The sequence below is a fragment of the Rhinoraja longicauda genome, chromosome 21 (genome assembly GCF_053455715.1).
Source record: "Rhinoraja longicauda isolate Sanriku21f chromosome 21, sRhiLon1.1, whole genome shotgun sequence".
In the NCBI taxonomy this organism is placed as follows: Eukaryota; Metazoa; Chordata; class Chondrichthyes; order Rajiformes; family Arhynchobatidae; genus Rhinoraja; species Rhinoraja longicauda.
This window is the reverse complement of record NC_135973.1, coordinates 32,535,942-32,558,203: the sequence shown is the minus strand read 5'-3', so window position 1 is coordinate 32,558,203 and position 22,262 is coordinate 32,535,942. Positions and strand designations below refer to the sequence as shown.

The following is a 22,262-nucleotide window of genomic DNA, read 5'->3' as shown; positions in this document are numbered from 1 at the left end:
AACCCCAAAACACACACACACACACACACACACACACACACACACACACACACACACACACACACACACACACACACACACACACACACACACACACACACACACACACACACACACACACACACACACACACACACACACACACACCTCTCTTCTCTCTTCTCTCTTCTCTCTTCTCTCTTCTCTCTTCTCTCTTCTCTCTTCTCTCTTCTCTCTTCTCTCTTCTCTCTTCTCTCTTCTCTCTTCTCTCTTCTCTCTCCTCTCTCCTCTCTCCTCTCTCCTCTCTCCTCTCCCTCTCCCTCTCCCTCTCCCTCTCCCTCTCCCTCTCCCTCTCCCTCTCCCTCTCCCTCTCCCTCTCCCTCTCCCTCTCCCTCTCCCTCTCCCTCTCCCTCTCCCTCTCCCTCTCCTTCTCTCTCTCCTTCCCCACCCAAGTCGCACCAGGTAACTGTTCTCACCTAGCAAATAGCTAACAATGGCATGTTTCCTTTATCGTCGTTACTTTTTTGCTGCTCTTTCCTCCTTTTGTTCTATATCCCTCTACACATATTTCAACTCCACTCTTTATCAACTCCTCCCCGTTCTGTCGTGGGGTATACTGACTCTCCTTCCCCCTACCCCCCCTCCTTCCTAATCTTTGCACATCCCCAATCCTGAACTTTCCACTTGTCACTTTAATTTCATGTATCTTGGTGTGTTTTATGACTGTTAGCTGACCAATTTCCCTCCTGGGATAAATAAAGTTCTATTGTATCACATCACAGTCTATATCGCTCGTTTCCCTTTCCCCAGACTAGACTGAAGAAGGGTCTTGACTTGAAATGTCACCCATTCTTTCTCTGCAGAGATGCTGCCTGCCCCACTGAGTTACTCCAGCTTTTGGTGTCTATCTTTAACTTCCGGTAGGGATGGGAAATGGACAGATTATGTTTTTGACTGAAGAAGGATCCCAATCCTAAACTGAAGGGTCTCGACCCGAAATGTCACCCATTCCTTCTCTCCAGAGATGCTGCCTGTCCCGCTGAGTTACTTGAACATTTTGTGTCTACCTTCTTTGGTATCTTCCCTACACACACCTGCCCTAAACATTGTCTGGCCATTTCCCTCCACCATGTTGCCTGAATTCCACTAGCATTTTGCTTTTCTATACCAGGTTTTTATTCTTAAAAACCTTTATTCTTTATAATTCTATAATTCTTGTATTGTTCTTTATAATTTAACTAAATTAATACTTCTCCCTAATTTTATTTTTAATACAGTTATATAATTTCACTTTAAAATGTTCCGGTCTACTTGATTTATGGTTCATGCAGGTCACGTGGAGAACGTACAAACTCCGTACAGACACCACCCGTAGTCGGAATTAAACCCGGATCTCCGGCGCTGCATTCGCTGTAAGGCAACAACTCTACCGCTGCGCAACCGTGCCTCCCCTCTATATTCACTCTATATTCTTGGTACGTGTACTCTTACCTTTATTTTCTTTTTTGCTTAGCTTTCTCTTTTGCTGGGCTAATTTGCTGGGTGGCGCAGCGATAGAGTTGCTGCCTTGCAGCGACAGAGACCAGGGTTCGATCCTGACTATGGGTGCTGTCTGTCGGGAGTTTGTACGTTCTCCCTGTGACCTGCATTGGTTTTCTCTGGGATCTCCAGTTCCCTTCCACACTCCAAAGACATACAGGTTTGGAGGTTAATTGGCGTGGTATAATTGTAAATTGTCCCCAGTGTGTGTAGGATAGATTTAGTGTGCGGGGATCGCGGGTCGTTGCGTAATCAGTGGGCTGAAGGGCCTGTTTCCACGGTGTATCTCTAATTTAATCTTACTTATTCATTGTTATTTGCCAGTATTGTTTCCCTCTTTATTTTCCCAAGTTCTCCATCCCCATACTAAATCTTTGGGTCGATTCTCCCTTCTATGGTCTCTTGCATGCTGGGATAGCAATGCATGCACTGAACATGAGCTCTATTCCTTTATACTTTTCTGTCTCTGAATCTAGTTATCTGACAAGCCTACACTTTGTGTCCGTTTTGTGTCCATTCAGATGTATATTCTGATTAAAACATTAAAGTTGAGGTCAGATTAGGCGATGCAATGCCTGCCCAGTGCATTGTTAAACATAGCTTGCTTAGTAATATTTTAGTATGTAATGGTATTATAAATGAATACAAACAGGTATTGTAATTTATGTCAGCATAAAGTGGGCAGAAAGTTTGGAAGTATTAACTAGAATAGGATAGTTGCTATTGTACCAATGGGATATTTTGGTATTTCAGGCTTGATTCTTTTTTTAGATGACAATAGTTGTAGGAGCCATTTTGCATGTATTAGTTATTTTTGCAAATTATTATATTACCTTGTATCCTGTAGTTTGGACACTGTAGGGTTAATACTATGCTTACATATGGGCTGGGTAGAGCTAGAGTTACGGCAGTTTGGGACGCTTTGGCAGTGGAAGCCGAGAAGGTGCTGAAAGAGGTTCAGCCAAAGGTTCATCAGCCAAGATGTAATCGGTTGTAGATCTTACTGCCAAGAAGATTAGTACAGATCTCCGCCGAAGATAGATCTGGCAGTTCGTATCGATTGCATAGATGGTCAGATATGGAATTTTACCAAGCGAATCAATAACCAGTCGATGACAAGAGATATGCCAATATGTTATATTGCGACTCACTAAAGACGACTAACGTCGTGGAGGTCTCTGTTATTGTGATTGCTTGAGTTGTAAGCTTATCGTTTCACCCGATTTATGTAAACGGCAAATTGGGAGCTAATTGATAGACAAGAACTGGCCACAATAATAGTCTTTCATTTTCATGTTTCCACTTATAAAGAGTTTATCGTGAGTGATTCTGTAATTGGACAAATAAAATGTAAAAATCTTTATATTTTGAAATCCAATTGATAAGATTCTTAATTTAGACTGTTCTCTCAAAAGCTTTGGGTGCAAAAGTGTATTTAACATAAAGGAAGTGAGATGGATTTTATTCATTTTTTATGAATATTGTAGTGTGAAGATGTCAGATCAGGAGCAGTTGCTGGAGGTTCTCAAGAAGGAGCTACGATCTCTGCTGTTATCTGCCAAAAATAGTTTGACTCCTGCTGAGCTTGAAAAAGATTACCAGACCATGATGGGAAAGCGGCTGCCATTGTATGCTTTAGGTTACAGGTCTACTCTGGAGCTTTTATCCAACATACCTGATACTATCAAAGTTCACTCGTGTGCAGATGGCAGCATCCTCCTGAAAGGTAAGTAATTATTCACTGGTTATCATTTGAGTGAAATAACTGATATCTAGCACTAATTGATTTAGAACATTTTCGGATAGACTTGGATAGTTCTCTCTGGAACGATGGAGGTTGAGGGAAGATCTGATAGTAAATAAAATTGTGAGAACAATATATATAGAGTAGACAGTCAAAACATTTTTCCCAGAATGGAAAAATCAAATACCAGAGGTCATATCTTTATGGTGAGAGGAGCAAAGTTTAAAGGAGATATGTGGGGCAAGATTACAATATCCACAGTGGTGAGTGCCTGGAATGTGCTGCCGAGGGAGGAGGTTGTTACAGATGTGATGGTGGCATTTAAGAGACTTTTGGATAGGCCTGTGGATATGGTATAGATCATGTGCAGGCATATCAGAGTTGGTCTTGACATCATGTTCAGCACAGTCGTTGTGGGCTGAAGGGCCCGGCCCGTTCCTGGCCTATACTATTATTTTTCTATGTTATTTTTCTTTCTACTTAGTTGCTTGCAATACATCCACTTGCAAACTTTAATTTCTGAGCAAAAGTTTAGAATGGCATTTAAATCCGTGCTGCTCAGCCCAATCACCGTTGTGTCGTCTGCAAACTTGACAGTGGTGTTGGTGTCGAATGCAGGAACACAGTCGTGTGTGAAGAGTGCCTTGTTCATGATTATTTCCCAGAAATTAGCCTGCAAGGAACTACATGGGCATTGCATATTGATGACTTGGGGGAGGGGGTGTGGGATGCCGAGAACAAAGGGGGACCAACATGACTCTGATGAGTAACTTTGCCGGTGCCAGAAACGTGGTGACTCTTTGTGTATTTTGTGTATTGTATGCAAACACAAAGAGTTTTCCTGTACTAGGTACATGTGACAATAAGGTATCATTGAATTTTTCTTTGCTCAGGAGGCAATCATCTTATATATCCACAAATCCCCTTTGCCTTATCACAGCATTTATATATTTGAAAAAGTCAGAGATAATGAAATGTTCATGATAAATGAATTGAGTATATCCCTGCTATGTAGGCTACTTGAAATGGATAACTGGACCAACAAAATTTATTTTCCAATTAATGGATAACATGCTATTCTAAATGCCAGCCATCATTACTGCATGCAGAGGCAGTGGATTCCTGGCTGTGGAAGGTTGTTGCTGATATCCTTTAAATTCAGCCTTCTGGCTAGAAGATATTCCCATTGGCAGGGCGAGTGTTGCTAATTGCCTGATGTGACACCTTTTGCCCTTAAAATAATGCAGTAACATTTTCTCTTTGCAAGGCTAGAGTACCAGATGAGATATTTGTGCTTGAACCTCTGGAGAGGAATTTAATCCATAAACTTCTCACTTTGATAAGATTGTTTTGTACTGACCTACGGTTACCGTTTGCTCAAGAGCATAGGCTTCTTCTTTCGTGTCCATCATTCAAATGTAACATCACTGTCATCATCCGTCCTGAAAAGAGCGCAAGCTTCCGGCGACAATCAGTGGGAGCCTCACCTGTACAGTAGTTGGTACAGTTGGTAGCAGAATAGGCTCGGGGCACTTCCAGTTTCCAGCCCCGCGACATGGATGCTTCTGCTATGGCTGATTCAATGTATTGGTTCTTGTGTCGTCAAAAACTGGAGAGGAATTTCTAAAAACCTTTGAGTTGTTCGCTGATATTCTTTTAATTGTTACGGAAAATAATTTTGTTAAGCGATTGGACTTGCCTTTGTTTGGATGGTTGCTTTTGTTTATGTTACCCTTCTTATTTGTTTATATGTAAATTAAGGAGACCAATATATGGCTGAAAAGAGTTTTTTTATAACGTATCTATTGGGCATCTATGTGATTCATCATTTTTAATATATCTATATAAAGCGTTTTCAGTGCAGCTTGTTCGGTTCATGACTATCAATTAAATGTAAATAATGGCATTAGATCGTGGAAATGATGTGGAAGGGTAATGTGAGATTTTGTGTTTTCAATCTTATGTACAGAAAATATGCTTTTTTAAACTAATTTTTCCCAGGTATTGGTAATGAAACGACAAAAGGAATTGAAGAGTTGGTAGCAAAAGCAAAGGTTTCCACCAAGACCAAACGTAACTTGAGAAAAACTAGATATGAACAGAAGCAGATTGTCCTGCCTAGAAGGTGCAATACCATCCCAGTTTTACCTGCTTTAGTGAAATGTGAACTTCGAGATCTGGTGGCATCCTTTCCCTGTGGTGTCCTGCTATCTGATTTTGACATGTCATTTTTGAAAAAGTACGGAAGACCATTTCAGTACACACGGTATGGCTTTTACTCCTTGCAAGAAGTTCTTAAAGCAATTTCGGAAGATATTGAGATCCAACAAACACGCCAGGGTTCCCTCCTAATGCTGAGAAACAGAAGCAGAGGAAGTCCTCCCAAGCAAGGTGAGCTTTTAATTGCAAATGGTATCGTTTTGTTTTAATTTTTTTAATGTATTGATTTATTTTGCTCTCTTTGAAACTTAAAATGTCCAAATATTAACATACACCTCCTTAACATCCATTCATTCATGAGAAAATTGATGGAACGCGGATATTAATGCTGCTCTTTTGCTGACCTACCATGATAAATTGTCGTGCCAATGTGAAACGAGCCTTTTCCCTTAGTTCAGCTTGTTGAAACCATGTGCCTGTTAAAGAATCATAAAGTCATGTCAACTATTGCTATATGAATGAATGAATAAGTTTATTGGCCAAGATTGTGCATATCCAAGGAATGTGCCTTGGTGTTCCACTCACAAATGACAACACAAACATACAGTTAACAATTAAGAATAAAGCATAAACACATCAAAACAATAAGGATACAACATTATAGTCTAAACATGTGGGTGAAAATAAACCAGAGCAAAAAAGAAACTACAGACTTTGGTTATTGAGTAGCACCTGAGCTGGAATGGAACCAATGTCCTTGGGGGAGTGTTTGCTAGTGCTGTCGGGGAGGATTTAAACTAATGTGGCAGGGGGATGGGAGCATGAGCAGAGAGACAGAGGGGTGTAAAATGAGGGTAGAAGCAATAGGTAGCAAGGTGAAAAGTAAAAGTGGCAGGCAGACAAATGCAGGGCAAAAATCAAAAAGGGCTACTTTTCAACATAATTGTATAAGGGGTAAGAGTGTTGTAAAAACAAGCCTGAAGGCTTTGTGTCTCAATGCAAGGAGCATTTGTAATAAGGTGGATGAGTTGAATGTGCAGATAGTTATTAATGAATATGATATAGTTGGGATTACGGAGACATGGCTCCAGGGTGACCAAGGCTGGGAGCTGAACATCCAGAGATATTCAATATTCAGGAGGGATAGACAGAAAGGAAAAGGAGGTGGGGTAGCGTTGCTGGTTAGAGAGGAGATTAACGCAATAGAAAGGAAGGACATTAGCTTAGAGGATGTGGAATCGATATGGGTAGAGCTGCGAAACACTAAGGGGCAGAAAACGCTAGTGGGAGTTGTGTACAGGCCACCTAACAGTAGTGGAGTTGGGGATGGCATCAAACAGGAAATTAGAAATGCGTGCAACAAAGGTAAAACAGTTATAATGGGTGACTTCAATCTACATATAGATTGGGTGAATCAAATTGGCAGAGGTGCTGAGGAAGAGGATTTCTTGGAATGTATACGGGATAGTTTTCTAAACCAGCATGTAGAGGAACCAACGAGAGGGCAGGCTATTCTAGACTGGGTATTGAGTAATGAGGAAGGGTTAGTTAGCAGTCTTGATGTGCGTGGCCCCTTGGGCAAGAGTGACCATAATATGGTTGAGTTCTTCATTAGGATGGAGAGTGACTTAGTTAATTCAGAAACAACGGTTCTGAACTTAAAGAAAGGTAACTTTGAGGGCATGAGACGTGAATTGGCCAAGATAGACTGGCAATTGATTCTTAAAGGGTTGACGGTGGATATGCAATGGAAGGCATTTAAAGAATGCATGGATGAACTACAACAATTGTTCATCCCAGTTTGGCAAAAAGAATAAATCAGGGAAGGTAGTGCATTCGTAGCTAACAAGGGAGATTAGGGATAGTATCAAAACAAAAGATAAAGCGTATAAATTAGCAAGAAAAAGCAGCCTACCAGAGGACTGGGAGAAATTAAGAGTCCAGCAGAGGAGGACAAAGGGCTTAATTAGGAAAGGGAAAATAGATTATGAAAGAAAACTGGCAGGGAACATAAAAACTGACTGCAAAGCCTTTTATAGATATGTGAAGAGAAAAAGATTAGTTAAAACAAATGTAGGTCCCTTGCAGTCAGAAACAGGTGAATTGATCATGGGGAACAAGGACATGGCAGACCAATTGAATAACTACTTTGGTTCTGTCTTCACTAAGGAAGACATAAATAATCTGCCGGAAATAGCAGGGGACCGGGGGTCAAATGAGATGGAGGAACTGAGTGAAATCCAGGTTAGTCGGGAAGTGGTGTTAGGTAAATTGAATGGATTAAAGGCCGATAAATCCCCAGGGCCAGATAGGCTGCATCCCAGAGTGCTTAAGGAGGTAGCCCCAAAAATAGTGGATGCATTAGTGATAATTTTTCAAAACTCTTTAGATTCTGGAGTAGTTCCTGAGGATTGGAGGGTAGCTAATGTCACCCCACTTTTCAAAAAGGGAGGGAGGGAGAGAGAAAACGGGGAATTACAGACCAGTTAGTCTAACATCGGTAGTGGGGAAAATGCTAGAGTCAGTTATTAAAGATGGGATAGCAGCACATTTGGAAAGTGGTGAAATCATTGGACAAAATCAGCATGGATTTATGAAAGGTAAATCATGTCTGACGAATCTTATAGAATTTTTTGAGGATGTAACTAGTAGAGTGGATAAGGGAGAACCAGTGGATATGTTATATCTGGACTTCCAGAAGGCTTTCGACAAGGTCCCACATAAGAGATTAGTATGCAAACTTAAAGGACACGGTATTGTGGGTTCAGTATTGATGTGGATAGAGAACTGGCTGGCAGACAGGAAGCAAAGAGTAGGAATAAACGGGTCCTTTTCAGAATGGCAGGCAGTGACTAGTGGGGTACCGCAAGGCTCAGTGCTGGGACCCCAGCTATTTACAATATATATTAATGATTTGGACGAGGGAATTGAATGCAACCTCCAAGTTTGCGGATGACACGAAGCTGGGGGGGCAGTGTTAGCTGTGAGGAGGATGCTAGGAGGCTGCAACGTGACTTGGATAGGTTAGGTAAGTGGGCAAATGCATGGCAGATGTAGTATAATGTGGATAAATGTGAGGTTATCCACTTTGGTGGCAAGAACAGGAAAGCAGACTATTATCTGAATGGTGGCCGATTAGGAGAAGGGGAGATGCAACGAGACCTGGGTGTCGTGGTACACCAGTCATTGAAAGTAGGCATGCAGGTGCAGCAGGCAGTGAAGAAAGCGAAGGGTATGTTGGCATTCAGAGCGAGGGGATTTGAGTATAGGAGCAGGGAGGTTCTGCTGCAGTTGTACAGGGCATTAGTGAGACCACACCTGGAGTATTGCATACAGTTTTGGTCTCCTAATCTGAGGAAAGACATTCTTGCCATAGTGGGAGTACAGAGAAGGTTCACCAGATTGATTCCTGGGATGGCAGGACTTTCATATGAAGAAAGACTGGATAGACTCGGCTTGTACTCGCTGGAATTTAGAAGATTGAGGGGGGATCTTATAGAAACTTACAAAATTCTTAAGGGGTTGGACAGGCTTGATGCAGGAAGATTGTTCCCGATGTTGGGGAAGTCCAGAACAAGGGGTCACAGTTTAAGGATAAGGGGGAAGTCTTTTAGGACCGAGATGAGAACGTTTTTTTTCACACAGAGAGTGGTGAATCTGTGGAATTCTCTGCCACAGAAGGTAGCTGAGGCCAGTTCATTGGCTATATTTAAGAGGGAGTTAGATGTGGCCCTTGTGGCTAAAGGGATCAGGGGGTATGGAAAGAAGGCAGGTACGGGATACTGAGTTGGATGATCAGCCATGATCATATTGAATGGCGGTGCAGGCTCGAAGGGCCGAATGGCCTACTCCTGCACCTATTTTCTATGTTTCATGGGGGAAAAAAGCTATTTTTATGTCTGGCTGTGGCTGCTTTGACAGTCCGGAGTCGCCTTCCGGAGGGAAGTGCTTGTGTAGACCACACAGAGTGGTATAAAACTGCAGCTTGGTTCTGCAGATTTTCTTGTAATCATTGTTTCTATTCATGTAGGTAAATCATCCAACCAGTCCATTCAGGCCAAACAAACCCAATCAACGGCAAGAACCATGCAACCAAACCCCAACAAATCACCTACAAATAAACAGACATTGTTACCTTTGAAATGGGGAAGTGCGCCAGAATCTGCTTCAGACACAACATACTTTGACAGAGATCTGAAAAAGGTCTATCAATTTGGCATTTGTTATTAATATTTTGCATGTTTAACTTTACTATATTGTGCCACATAGCTATGGTTCCTCGCATAGCTAACCAGAGAATTGTAGAACCAAATGGAAAGCAGGGGTGAATGACCTGAACAGCTTTTACAAACTTCATTCCATCATTGTCAGAAGCTTGCATAGCTTACTTTAATCCAAAAGTGGTGCAAAGCAAGCTAGAGAGGAATAGTAACTTTAAAAAAAAAAAGAAATAAACAAATTGTGCAACATTCAATCACACCTTGATGTTGTTTGTAACATTTTATTGTGCTTGAGGTAGTTTGTAAATACTAGTTATTGATATTGAAATGCTTCTTTCTGTTGCTTAATATTTTTCTCCTCTGATGGTTTTAGATTCCATCCGTAGTATCTACCGCCCTGTCACAGTCAAGGCTTTTGTGTCTCATTGTCTGTTTTTCCAAGCATTCTGCTGATTTTTGTTTTGAGTATCTATTTTGTGTATCTATAACTATTTCCTTTGTAATGTTTGGTCCGTCTACCCCACGACAGAAGGGGGTGTTGTGCAGTTTGATAGCCACAGGGGAAAAGGATCTCCTGTGGCATTCTATGCTGCTCCTTGGTGGGACCTGACTGTTGCTGAAGGTGTTCCTCAGATTGACTAGTGTGTCATGGTGGGGGTGAGATGTATTGTCCAGGATGCACCGCAGTTTGAGGAGCATCCTCCTTTCCGAGACCACCTCCAACGAATCCGATTCCACTCACAGGACAGAGCCAGCCTTCCTGATGAGCTTGTTGATTCTGTTAGTTTTCAGGGCCTTCGCCCTGCTACCCCAGCACACGACAGCGTAGAAGATGGCACTGGCCACCACTGATTGATAGAACATCTGCACCATCTTACTGCAGATGTTGAAAGATCGGAGTCTCCTCATAAAGTACAGATGGCTTCTGTCCCTTCTTGTATAGTGCCTCAGTGTTCCTGGACCAGCCCAGTTTACTGTCCAGGTAAATGCCAAGGCACTTGTACTCCTGGGTAAACTGCACATCTACACCCTTGATGGAGACAGGTTGCAGGGGTATCCCTCTCCTCGTAAAGTCCACCACTAACCTATCCCTATTTGGAAAAGAATGGTTAATTAGGGACAGTCAGCAGGACTTTTTACATAGCAGCTTCGTGCCTTATTAAATTTGTTTGAGGAGCTGATGAAGGAGATTGATGAAAGTAGAGTGGTGGATGTTGTTTACATGGATTTTAGTAAGGCTTTTGATAAGGTCCCTCATGGTAGGCTGATCCAGAAGATTAAGATACACAAGATTAACAGTGACTTGGTCATATGGATTCAAAAATTCAAAATAATAATTCAAAAATTATTATTATTATTATTAAAACTGCTTTATTGATAGAAGACAGAGGATTGTGATGGAAGGACAATAATCAGGTTGACCAGTGGAGTTCTAGAGGGATCTGTCCTGGGACTTCTGCTGTTTGTGATATATGTATATATATAGTGTATGTGTATGTGTATATGCAAGATACATCTTCTGGATGCACTGGGACGCATGTGATGTGACCTGGGGTCATCGGGTGTTTTGGATCTCCCAACATCAGACACCCTCGCCCAGGTGACCCAGCAGGGGTTGATCAGGCCCCAACTTGCATCCCTGCAGCAACCACCCACAGATCAGCCCTCTTAATCCAAAGCCATCTAGTGGCTTTCTCTGCGGCTTCACTTGCGGATTGAATGGCCCTCTTCTTTGCCAGCCCATAATGCCCAACTGGTTGAGGACTTTGCAGAGTGAGCGACATGCAAGACCTCTACAGCCCACCTCCATGGGTTCATAGCATGTCTTCCAGCCTCCGTCCCGGCACATCTTCACCAGATAGAGAGAGAGAGAGATGATATATGTATATATATATATAATTACTCGTGCATAAACGTAGACTGGTTGTTTTGTAAGTTTGCAGATAAACCAAGGTTGCTGGGGTCGCTGACTGCGAGGAAGGTTGTCATGGGATGCTCCACAGTGTAGATCAGCTACAGAAATAGGCGGTGGAATGGGAGATGGAGTTTAATCCGAGTAAATGTGAGGTGTTGCTTGGATTGTGTGAGGTCAAATGTATGGGGAAAATTACAATTAATGGCATGACCCTTAACAGCATTGATGCACAGAGAGAACTTTTGGTTCAAGTCCATAACTCCCTGAAAGTGGCAAGACGAGTAGATAGCGTGGTAAAGAAGGCATATGATATGCTTGCTTTCATAGGTTGGAACATTGAGTATAAGAATCAGGAAATCATGATGCAGTTTTATAGTACTTTGTTACGGCTGCATTTGGAGTATTGTGTGCAGTTCTGATCGTTCCATTAGAGGAAGGATGTGGAGGCTTTGGAAAGGGTGCAGAGGAGATTTACTAGTATGATGCCTGGATTAGGGGGGTAGTCACTAGGGGGAGAGGTTGGACTTGGAACACGATATGATATGATAGAACTTTATTTATCCCAGAAGGGAAATTGGTCTGCAAACATTCATAAAACACAACAAGACACATGAAACATGAAATTATAGTGACGAGTGGAAAATCCAGGATTGGGGATGTGCAAAGATTGGGGGGGGGGGGGGGGGGGAGGGGGCAGAGGAGTCAGTCTCCCCGACGAAAGAAGGGGGAGGAGTTGTACAGTGATAGTCACAGGGAAAAAGGATATCCTACGGCGTTCTGTTCTGCATCTTGGTGGAACCAGTCTGTTGCTGAACGTGCTCCTCACATTGACAAGTGTGTCATGGAGGGGGTGAGCTGTGAGATTGTGTTCTCCAGAACACCGGAGGTTGTAGGGAGATCTGATAGAAGTTTATACAATTATGAGATGCATAGATAGAGTCGACAGTCAATGGATGGATAAAACAAATACTGGAGGGCATAACGTTAAGGTGAGAGAGGAAGAGTTGAGAGGAGTAGTGCAGGGCAAGTTTTCTTTACACCGAGGGTGATGTGCCTGGAAAGCTTTACCGGGATTGGTGGTTGAGGCAGATGTGATAGTGACATCTAAGAGACTTTTTGATAGGCAAATGGATTTGCAGGGAATGGAGAGGCAGTCTTGGCATCATGTTCAACACAAACATTGTGGACCAAAGTCTGTTCTTGGGCTGTTCTATGTTAATAGACGTTTTCATGTCAGTATGATGTAAGTAGAATATAAAAACAATTTTATTTTTAGCTTTATCTCTGATGTTTAATTGATATTAAATTCATGTTACTAACCTCTGTTTTTATGTTCAAGCTTGTAGAAGATTTGAGGACAGTGCTTGTAGACAAAGGTGTTGGAGGGACTATGGATTCAGAAGTGAAGGGAAAAATTCAATTTGTAAGTAGGAATTGGACATTGTGTCACTACTGTGGGTAGCACTGAAGTGATGGCACCAACAGTCAGTCATTGTCTACAAAATCCTCAAATTCACTTGCAGGACAAGCAAACTGATGTTAGTATCCTCACCTAGACCAATGTTCCAAACATTGTGGTCCTGATTATTCATCCTACTCTGATTGGTGAGACATGTCATTTATGTGCCTGACATTGAGCTCCCAAAACATCTTATTTACTTATTTATCTATTTATTCATTTCCCTATGTTCTCTAAATCTCTGTAAAGCGTCTTTGAGTATATGAAAAGCGCTATATAAATGTAATGCATTATTATTATTATAATCCAAGCTTTTGTCATGGAAAGAGATTACCATGAAGAGAGAGGAAATGATTTCAGTATGTTCTCAAAGCTGTCTACTCTGCCATTCAGTCATGGCAGAAACCTGCCTCATCTCATTTTCCTGCCTTCTCCCCAAAAACCCTTGACACCTGTTTACAATCAAGAATTTGTCTATCTCTGCCTTAAATAAATCTACTGACTTGGCATCCACAGCCCTCTGTGGCAATGAATTCACTACCCTCTGACTAAAGAAGTTCCTCCTCACCTCCTTTCTAAAAGAATGCCCTTTAATTCTGAACCTGAAAAAGCGCCTTTTATTGCACTTCTGCCATCCAGCCAACCGGCTATCCATACTAGTATCATCCCTTTAATACCAAGGGCTCTCATCTTCCCTTGCAGCCTGAGGTGCGGCACCTTATCGAAAGGCTCTACAGCATCCCTTCCGTCTGTCCTGCTATTAACTTCTTCAAAGAAACTTCAGCAGATTCGTCAGGCAAGACCTCCCCTTCACAAAGCCATGCTGACTTCGGCCTATTTTATCGTGAACTTCTAAGTACTGCGTAATCTCATCCTTTATCATTGATTCTAAAATCTTGCCAACCACCAAAGTCAGACTAACCGGCCTATAGTTTCTGCTCTTCTGCTTTGCTCCCTTCTTGTACAGCAGGGTGATATTCACAATTTTCCAATCTTCAGGAATCACTGCTAACTCCAGTGATTCTTGAAATATCACAACTGATCTCTGAGGCCATCTCCTTCAGAACCCTGGGGTGCAGTCCATCTGGTACAGGTGACTTATCCACCCTCAGACCTTTCAGTTTTTCTAGTAATCGCCACTCCATTAATTTCCACCCCCTGACTCTAGGATTGCAGGCACACTGCTGGTGTCTTCCACGGTGAAGACTGATGCAAAAAAAGTTATTCAATTCCTCTGCCATTTCTTGATTTCCTATTATCACTTCTCCTGCATCATTCTCCGGTGATCCAACGTCCACTCTTGCCTCTTTTTTACTCTTTATATATCCGTAGAAACTCTTGCTATCCTCTTTTATATTATTGGCTGGCTTACATTCGTACTTCATTTTTTCTCTCTGTATTGTCCTTTTAGCTATCTTTTGTTCTTTAAAAACATCGCAGTCCCTTGCTTCCCACTAATCTTTGCAATGCTATATGCCTTCTCTTTTGTTTATATGTTGTCCTTGATCCCTCTTGTCAGCCATAGTTGTCTTATTCTCCCACTGGAATTTTTCTTCCTCTTTGGAATGAAATGATCCTGCACCTTCCGAATAATCCACAGAAATTCCTGCCATTGCTGCTCTACTGTCATTCCTACTAAAGCCCCTTTCCAGTCAATCTTTGCCAGCTCCTCCCTCCTGCCTCGGTAGTCCCCTTTGCTGAGCTGTAATACCGACACATCTGATTTCACCTTCTTAACAACTTCTGGGCGTCCTTGGTCCATGTTCGTGCAAAATAGAAGGGCATCCAAGATTATACAAAAAACTTTGGGAGCAAAGGGAAGCCCAGTGAAAACAACAGATAGGACACGGCTTCTACATTGACCACCTCCTGTCCCAAATGTGGCAGATTCTTATGATTTTACAACGGACTCAGAAATCTCTGAGCCCACAGAAATAGAGTGAAAGCTGAAGGAACACAATCTTGGTTTGAAGCTCAGAAGGAAAAGATATTTGTTTGTAATTTGCATGGTCAGAATAAAAATGCAACAAATATCACAATCCAAAATTCCTATTTTGACTATTTTTATAATGAAGGGATTATTCACTTACATTTTACAATATAAAGTGTATCAAAGTGGAGTCAAGATGTAAAATCCTACATGGTACAGTAAAAACAAAATTTGCAGTTATACCACTTCAGAAACCCCACACAGAATGTGTGATAGATTGGCTTTCATTTAGTGCTCATTGGAAAGATGTTGAAGAAAGGCTGTTTTCGAAGTTACCAAAAACAACTCCTGCAAAAGAAGCCTTCCAGGCATGAGTTACTTTCAATTTTATCCGTGTATCATCTGTTCTGTCTCCTTGAGGTAGATAATGACTTTCTTCTTCTTGAAAATATTTAATTTTCACCAGAGACTTTTGTTTATGGCTTATCTTCCTCTTCCATTTTCCAAGATGCCACCTTGTTTCTTGAGTAAAGTATTCATTAAAAGTTCTTCACATTGTTCCTTGGTGGAATGTTCTAGATTTGATGAAGATCTTTCTTCAAAAATTAGCACATTTTTCATTAACCCTAATTTAATGTTAGGGTTGCAAGAGCCCAAGATAATAAAAGATGTGTTAGCATGGATTGGAAACTGGAATCACGCAGAAAACAAAATTCAAACAAATAGGACCTTTCCTGTGTGAAATAAACTAGGGATTGCTTCTTGGTCCTCGCTTTTTGGAGGAACTGGAGGAGAGAACAAATTGTGAGGTTGCCAAGTCTGTTGATGATATGAAAATAAGTGGAAGAACAGGTTGTGAAGAGGGGATTATGATGAAAAAACATCATGCAGATTGAGTGATTAGATGAAAACCTGGTGTTATATTGTTACAATTGAAACTGGGTTGTAACTTGGCGTACCCAGGTGCTCCCTGTAGAGGTTGGTTGGAGAGGATTTGTAGCCATGTCAACAATCAGACTCCTGAAGGGAATGGGAGTTTGAGGACAGGCCTTCCAGCAAGCCGTCAGGTCGTTGTCAGAGGCTGTCGAGCGACGCAGCAAATGGCTGTGGCTGAAGAGGAAGGACACCAACTGGGCTGCAAAATGACCAGCAAGAGGGGTAAAAATGGAGGGGAGTGCACCTGGGACGCCAGGTGTCGCTTTTGAGCCCTGTGGAGGTGTCGTGGGCCTATCAACGAAACACCAAGGAAGGAGGGTGCCCACCTGATGGCCCCAATGAAGTCTTTACCCCTACCCCCACTCAAGATATTAAGAAGTGCCAATTATAGTAGGGATTGTAATATCAAGTCCTATAAGCTCAATAAATATAATGTTTTGTGTTTCCTTGAAGTCTATCTTCAAGATCAGGAATGTAGACAGCACTGTGTGTCGTATTCTCTTTTAATTTTCCAACTAATAAAAATGTCTTTTACTGGCTTCTCATTCTGCAACTGTTCACGCTATCTAAATCACATAATTTATCTACATCATGCACTTAATTTCCATGTTACAACTCAGTATCAATTGTAACACCTGGCAAATGGACTTTTAGGTGGGGAAGAGTGAGGTCATCTGGTAATAAAACTGGTGTAGAATTTAGAGAGTTTAGAATTTAGAGAGTATGTTCAAATTTTAAATTTCAGCAAGCTACATTGAGAATATTTTTCCTGTTCTGTCTAGTTATTGACTGAATTTATTGTTCATACTGGATAATTTCTGATGAGAAGTTGAGACAAAGTACTCCTTGGAATATTATGCGATGGAGTCTTTGAATTCAGCAGTCACAAACCAATGAAAATGGCACTGCAATTAAAGTGGAATGATTGGCTTAGTCCCTTAATCTCTGGAAGTTACCATTGTGGAAATGTGTGCACAGCCTTCAAAGATGATTTCCTGAAACTGTTGATAGTGTTTAATATATGGCATAGACTAACTACAATTTGACCAGTGAAAATTGATAATCGGTCAGTGGAAAATTAACAAGATTTGTTAGTGATGTGTATAATTTTGTGACTCATAATTATGAAGTGTGGAGTTATAAATTGGTTGATTTTTGTGTTTTACTTAATTTTGTCTGTAATATGTAGTGTATTTCAAAAGATTCTGGGGCAGAAAAGTAATTATAAAGGATTTCCTGTGGTTGCTGATCAAAGATTTCCTAGTCATCCACTTTGTTCCACTCTGCATATTTCCTTCAGTTTTTCCTTAGATTGATTCAGTTAATGTTGTGTTTGAATGCTATTCCATTCTTATTGAACAGCAGGCCTAGCTGCAAATTATTTTATTCATTTAGTTTTGAGCTAAGAAAGTTTTTATAAAATGAATAGCCTTTTAATCAATATTTTCTGTGTGCAGACAGTAGCACAAAGACCTGATGGATTACTGGCATCCCAGCTTCCCCTGGAATACAAGGTAGCTACATATAGGTATCCATGCATGTCCACAAAACAACAAAAAATCGATCATAAGGGATTTGTCTGTTCCTTGATTGAAACATGTTAACAGAATCTCTAAAATGTTACTTAAGTGAAAGAGTGTTTTGTCCAAGACTGACGGACTCTACACTTGACTTAAGTATACTTGCTAAGTTATATCGAATTTCTTCACAGATCTGAAGAGCTATTTTCCACTGCCATTTCTGGAATGTGCCCTTTTAGCCATATGGATCTATTTCCATCGATGCTTTCTATCGTTAACATTTTTGTAATGGATTCTAACATTGTTGACGACAGACACAATTTGTAATTTAATATTAAAGTATTTTCTGATTTTGTTTTTAAGTGGTACCCTAAAGACTTAACTCTGCCTCTTATAGCTTCACTCTGAGGAATACAATTTCTTTCTGATAGGTTTGAACCAGGAATAAAGGTATCTACTAATGGTCATATCTACAATGGTCATGTGTTATTTCACTACACATTTATGTGTATGTGACAAATAAACGACTATTGACTATTCCAATAAGCCTTTTTCTGAAAACAGAACCTGTAAATTGTGCATTTGCTATTTTTTTTTAATGGGAATATTCCAGAATTGTATAAGCATAGAAAGATTATTTTTATTTTTATTTATATCATTAGCTGTTGGTTGGAAAGAAGCACCAAAGATGGCAGATTTAATGTTTACATATGTAGTGAATATTTTAAACTGAAATGTTTTATTCCTGACTTTCAGAATATCTTTGGAGTGGACCTTCCCTTAAAGGAACTGGGTTTCTATAATGTGACTGAACTTGTTGGCGCCTTAAACGACATCTTCTATGTGGAACGTGACTCCATAAGTCAGGACTGGCGAGTCTTTGACAACAGGCATTCCAGTTCACTTCAAAGTAAAGGGCTAATCACACGCTGTTTATCTTTGAGAAGAAGTAAACCTTGCAACTTCCCCCGGGAATCCTAACTCAATCATTCTATTTTCATGTTCCTATAAGCATCTGTTTCTTACTTTTTAAATAAAACTTTCTCCATTTTTATGTACATTTCCTTTAATGCATGCCTTTTTAGAGGTCCTTCAGTGATCGTAGACTCTAAAGGTGGGTATTAATTTGAAAACTTTACAACATGACTGCCCATTGGATTTCTATTTCCCTCTACCATACCTATGAAAAGAACTAAAGTTTTATTCCGTATCTTCCAGTAACAATGTTGATAAAGGAATTATTTTCACTTCATCCATTGTATGGTTCTAAAATTATTTAAACCTAAGTGACATGTTTCTAATTCTAATGCACTAGTTCAAAGCGTGTGATTGAAAAATGTATCCTGTTAAAATAGTGCTCCTTTGGAATGAGGATTCAAGCATAATGTGAATGAGCAGAGGTGAACAGGTCCACAATGCACTTACAATTTAACCGGCAGATTGCTCAGTTGTGAAAATTGCTGTCTTCTTGTATTCCCTGTAATTGCCTTCTTTGGCAAATTTCTATCCTGTTTTCCCCCCAAGATTTACCATTAGCAGTGTTGCCTCCCTATACTGCTATTTATTCACCTTACCAGGAGCACCTGGGAACCTCTATTTATGCTTCCTATAGAACTGAGATTGCCAGCTGTTCTACAGTGTTCAATTTATCTATGTCTCTGGGAAACTTAGTAATGGTAAACTGCCACCTTTGTAATTGGATCTAATTTGTAATTGGTGTTCTCTTGTTTTTTCTAAAAGCTTCATTTTTGTAAAGTCAAATTTAACTTTTTTTTCTCTAGACCAAGAGGAATCACAGTTCAACAAAACCAATGAATTGGCGTGTACAGACTGGAAAAAGCCCATTATTGAAAAAAGTTTGGTGCCTGAGAAGAACTTTGATGTTAAAACAATTAAGTTGGAAATGGTAAAATTAAAGTCTTTTCCATTTAAAATGTTTTCTCCGAGCTAAATATTTCTCAATTCCTACTGTCCTGTTATTACTTCAATGCCTAAAATTTGACTGTGACTTGCAATCTGAAATTAGTCCATGACGTAGCTGGTAGAACTGCTGCTCACAGTGCCAGAGATGCACATTCGATGTTGAACTCTGGTGCTCTCTGAGTGAAGTTTGTACATTCTCCTCTGACTGGGTTTCCCCCAGGTGCTCCAGTTTCCCACCACCCTTATGAAGAGGGCATGGGAGATGCTAGAGTGTGTGAAGGTGGCTCCAATTGCTGCATCAATGGAGTATGACTTTCCAGCTGCAGGCCTGTAGGGGTGTTGGATCAGGAAGCATTAAAGGGATGTGAGAATTGGCAATGGAACTTTTCGTGGATTTGGTGTCTCTAATCCTCAGTGCTGTTGGATGCTGAATTAAGATACCAAAAAAACACCTTAGAAGAGAGAACTTGGGGTTGGCAAAGTAATGGACAACCTTATTAGGGCTGTGTGGCGTTTTGATGATATGCTGAAGGAAGTGATACCCTATAGTTCTGAATTTCTTGTTTTGGCCTTGCTTGTCTGACATTCGGCATCATCCCAGCCATATTTGGGACGGAGGGCAGCTAGTGAGATCCCAGTAGCTGCTGTCAACCTCCTGAGCTTAAGCTTTCAAACATCAAGCACGATATCACCCGAATATGGAATGCTCTGGATCTCCATTCTGAATTGGGAACCTCAAGAATGTGCACAGATATTTGGATGTTCTTTTTTAATTGCCTCTTTAGTGTTGTTCCAACACAAGGCCTCCTGTCCCTTGTCCACCGTTATAAAGCCATTCTGATTTTGTAAATGCTAATCGTTATTTCTCTCGACTTCTGCACAAATGGGTTATGAACGGCTTTAATACTTCTAGGAGCAGCTGATCTGCTCCTGCTTTAGGTGCCTTGAGGTGTCTGAAATTCAGGTTACAACAAACTAAATTGTGTATGAACAATTATAGGAAACCAGGACAAAGAGTTCTGCAAATTAAGAACAAGCTATTAGGAGCATGGTTGCATTTGGACAGAGGGATCAATTGACAATAGTAAAAGATCTTCCTTTTGTAAAGATTAGAATTATGCACGTTACTGCTTTGGACCTCAACTGCATTGCGCAGGAAATTCCATGCCAAGAACATTTACAGATTGATGGATCAGCTGCTGAACTGCGTATTTAAACTATTTCAGGTGGCTGTCATGTACCCAACTAAGAGATGCCATTCATAAAGCTTGCAGAAGATTTAATGCACTTAATGTAAGTTGTTTGCTGTTAGTGGGAGGTCCCTATATCCAAAATAATTAGAATATTATTAACAGTTTTTGACTAGCATTTTAAGTATCTGAATCTTAATAGTATGTATTACTGCTCTATTTCCCACTCCATTATCTGCAGGCATGTAAATTTTCCGCAGATTTCCGCGTTTTTAAAATCAATTTTTCATGATTTTTCCATGATTTCCGTGTTTTTCACTTTGCCAAATAAATGAAGAAATCGGATCGAAAAAAAGAAAGACTTGTATAGACTTGTAATGAACACTAGGGTTCCGCTAGAGGTCGCTAGGGGTTCCGCGAGAAATCCCCCACACCCTGGAAGTCTCCCCGAAAATGTGGCACCTAGGCTGGGCAAGGCAGCCAAAATCGACCTCATCGGGACTTCCATGGCCGATCGGTGGGTTGAATTTGCAACCTGCGGCCGGGGCTCTGGAACTCCAGCCCAGCTGGAGCCAGCAAATCTATCCCTATAGCCGACTTCTTTGGCCTGCTGGATAAACCAGCAAAGCTCTGTAACCAAGAGTGCCAGAAAATCAGTGGTGGAACTGTAATGAGAAAATATTAAATTTAAGTGCAAGATTATATAACTAAATTAATAAGGCAGGGTTAAAATATAAAACACAGCAGAAAAGCCAATTACCACCTTTTTGGGCTGATTATCAACTAATGTGCGAATTTACTTAAACGTTATTAATGTACAGAGACATATTCACATTATTTTGTAATGTCTGCTTTTACTTTGAAATGCACTAAAAGTGGCTTGAAACTGGTAATTTTGTACGCAAATTTTCACAAAAAAATCAATTTTTTGACCCCCGTTGTACGCCTCGCACAAGTGCTCGGCTCTTTTCCTCTTTTTTTTACCTCACTCACATGCCTTTATCTGGGAAGTGGTAGAATTATTGGATTTGTTTACTGTACTCCAAATAAATTAGATCTACTTGTTTTGGTTATTGTAGTTAAGACATTTGATTCCTAGTCCAATAATTTTAGGAAAAAAACAATTAATGATCAAATCTTAGTTGCCTTGGAAGCTTTGGCACAAACCCAATAGCTTCAAGTAAGTAATATATACATGTTGAACTTCAAATCGGAGAGCCCAGTAACTAAGTAGAATTTTGGATTCTCATCTGAAAAAATTGGAAGTTCTTATTGTTCTCGAGAAAGTTAAACTGAGACATGTTTGTGTATCATCTGAAGAAACTGCTATTAGAGTTGGTAATTAAATTAATAATATTTGTGGAGATGAAGTGGAATTCTTCCAATATTTAAAAGGGAAATGCATTAAATGAGGTAATGGATCGGTCTACTAAGTTTGTCATCCTTTTCACAGCTCAAAGAGACTTGTTGCTCACCAGAATTTGAAATTCCACCAGATGCTGTACAGGATGGAATTCTCTACAAGCTACCAGAGCTGGAGGAAAACTCCTTTGCATGTGTGTTTGTAGAAAGTGTGACTTCACCCAGTCAATTTTATGTCCGTTTCTATGGAAAATGGAGCTCTGTGATGCTTGAAGATCTGATGATTGAGATGAGGTAAAATAATTTTTGCCTAATTAATTTCATCTTTTTCTTTCCACCAATAAATGGCACATTTAAATGTGAGAAATAATCTTTCTTTAAGAAA

At 40.5% G+C, this 22,262-nt stretch overlaps 1 protein-coding gene across 1 annotated transcript in view; it reads left to right on the top strand.

The window, feature by feature from the left end:
* The first annotated feature begins 3,012 nt into the window (after positions 1 to 3,012).
* The window catches only part of LOC144603796 (tudor domain-containing protein 5-like), a 39,546-nt gene continuing 20,296 nt past the window's right edge, over positions 3,013 to 22,262 (top strand). The window contains exons 1-8 of the mRNA XM_078417505.1: positions 3,013 to 3,244; positions 5,264 to 5,653; positions 9,453 to 9,625; positions 12,897 to 12,980; positions 17,340 to 17,396; positions 18,159 to 18,312; positions 19,184 to 19,308; positions 21,969 to 22,171. Coding sequence (XP_078273631.1) covers positions 3,013 to 3,244; positions 5,264 to 5,653; positions 9,453 to 9,625; positions 12,897 to 12,980; positions 17,340 to 17,396; positions 18,159 to 18,312; positions 19,184 to 19,308; positions 21,969 to 22,171 — 1,418 coding nt within the window. The remainder of the gene's footprint in view (positions 3,245 to 5,263; positions 5,654 to 9,452; positions 9,626 to 12,896; positions 12,981 to 17,339; positions 17,397 to 18,158; positions 18,313 to 19,183; positions 19,309 to 21,968; positions 22,172 to 22,262) is intronic.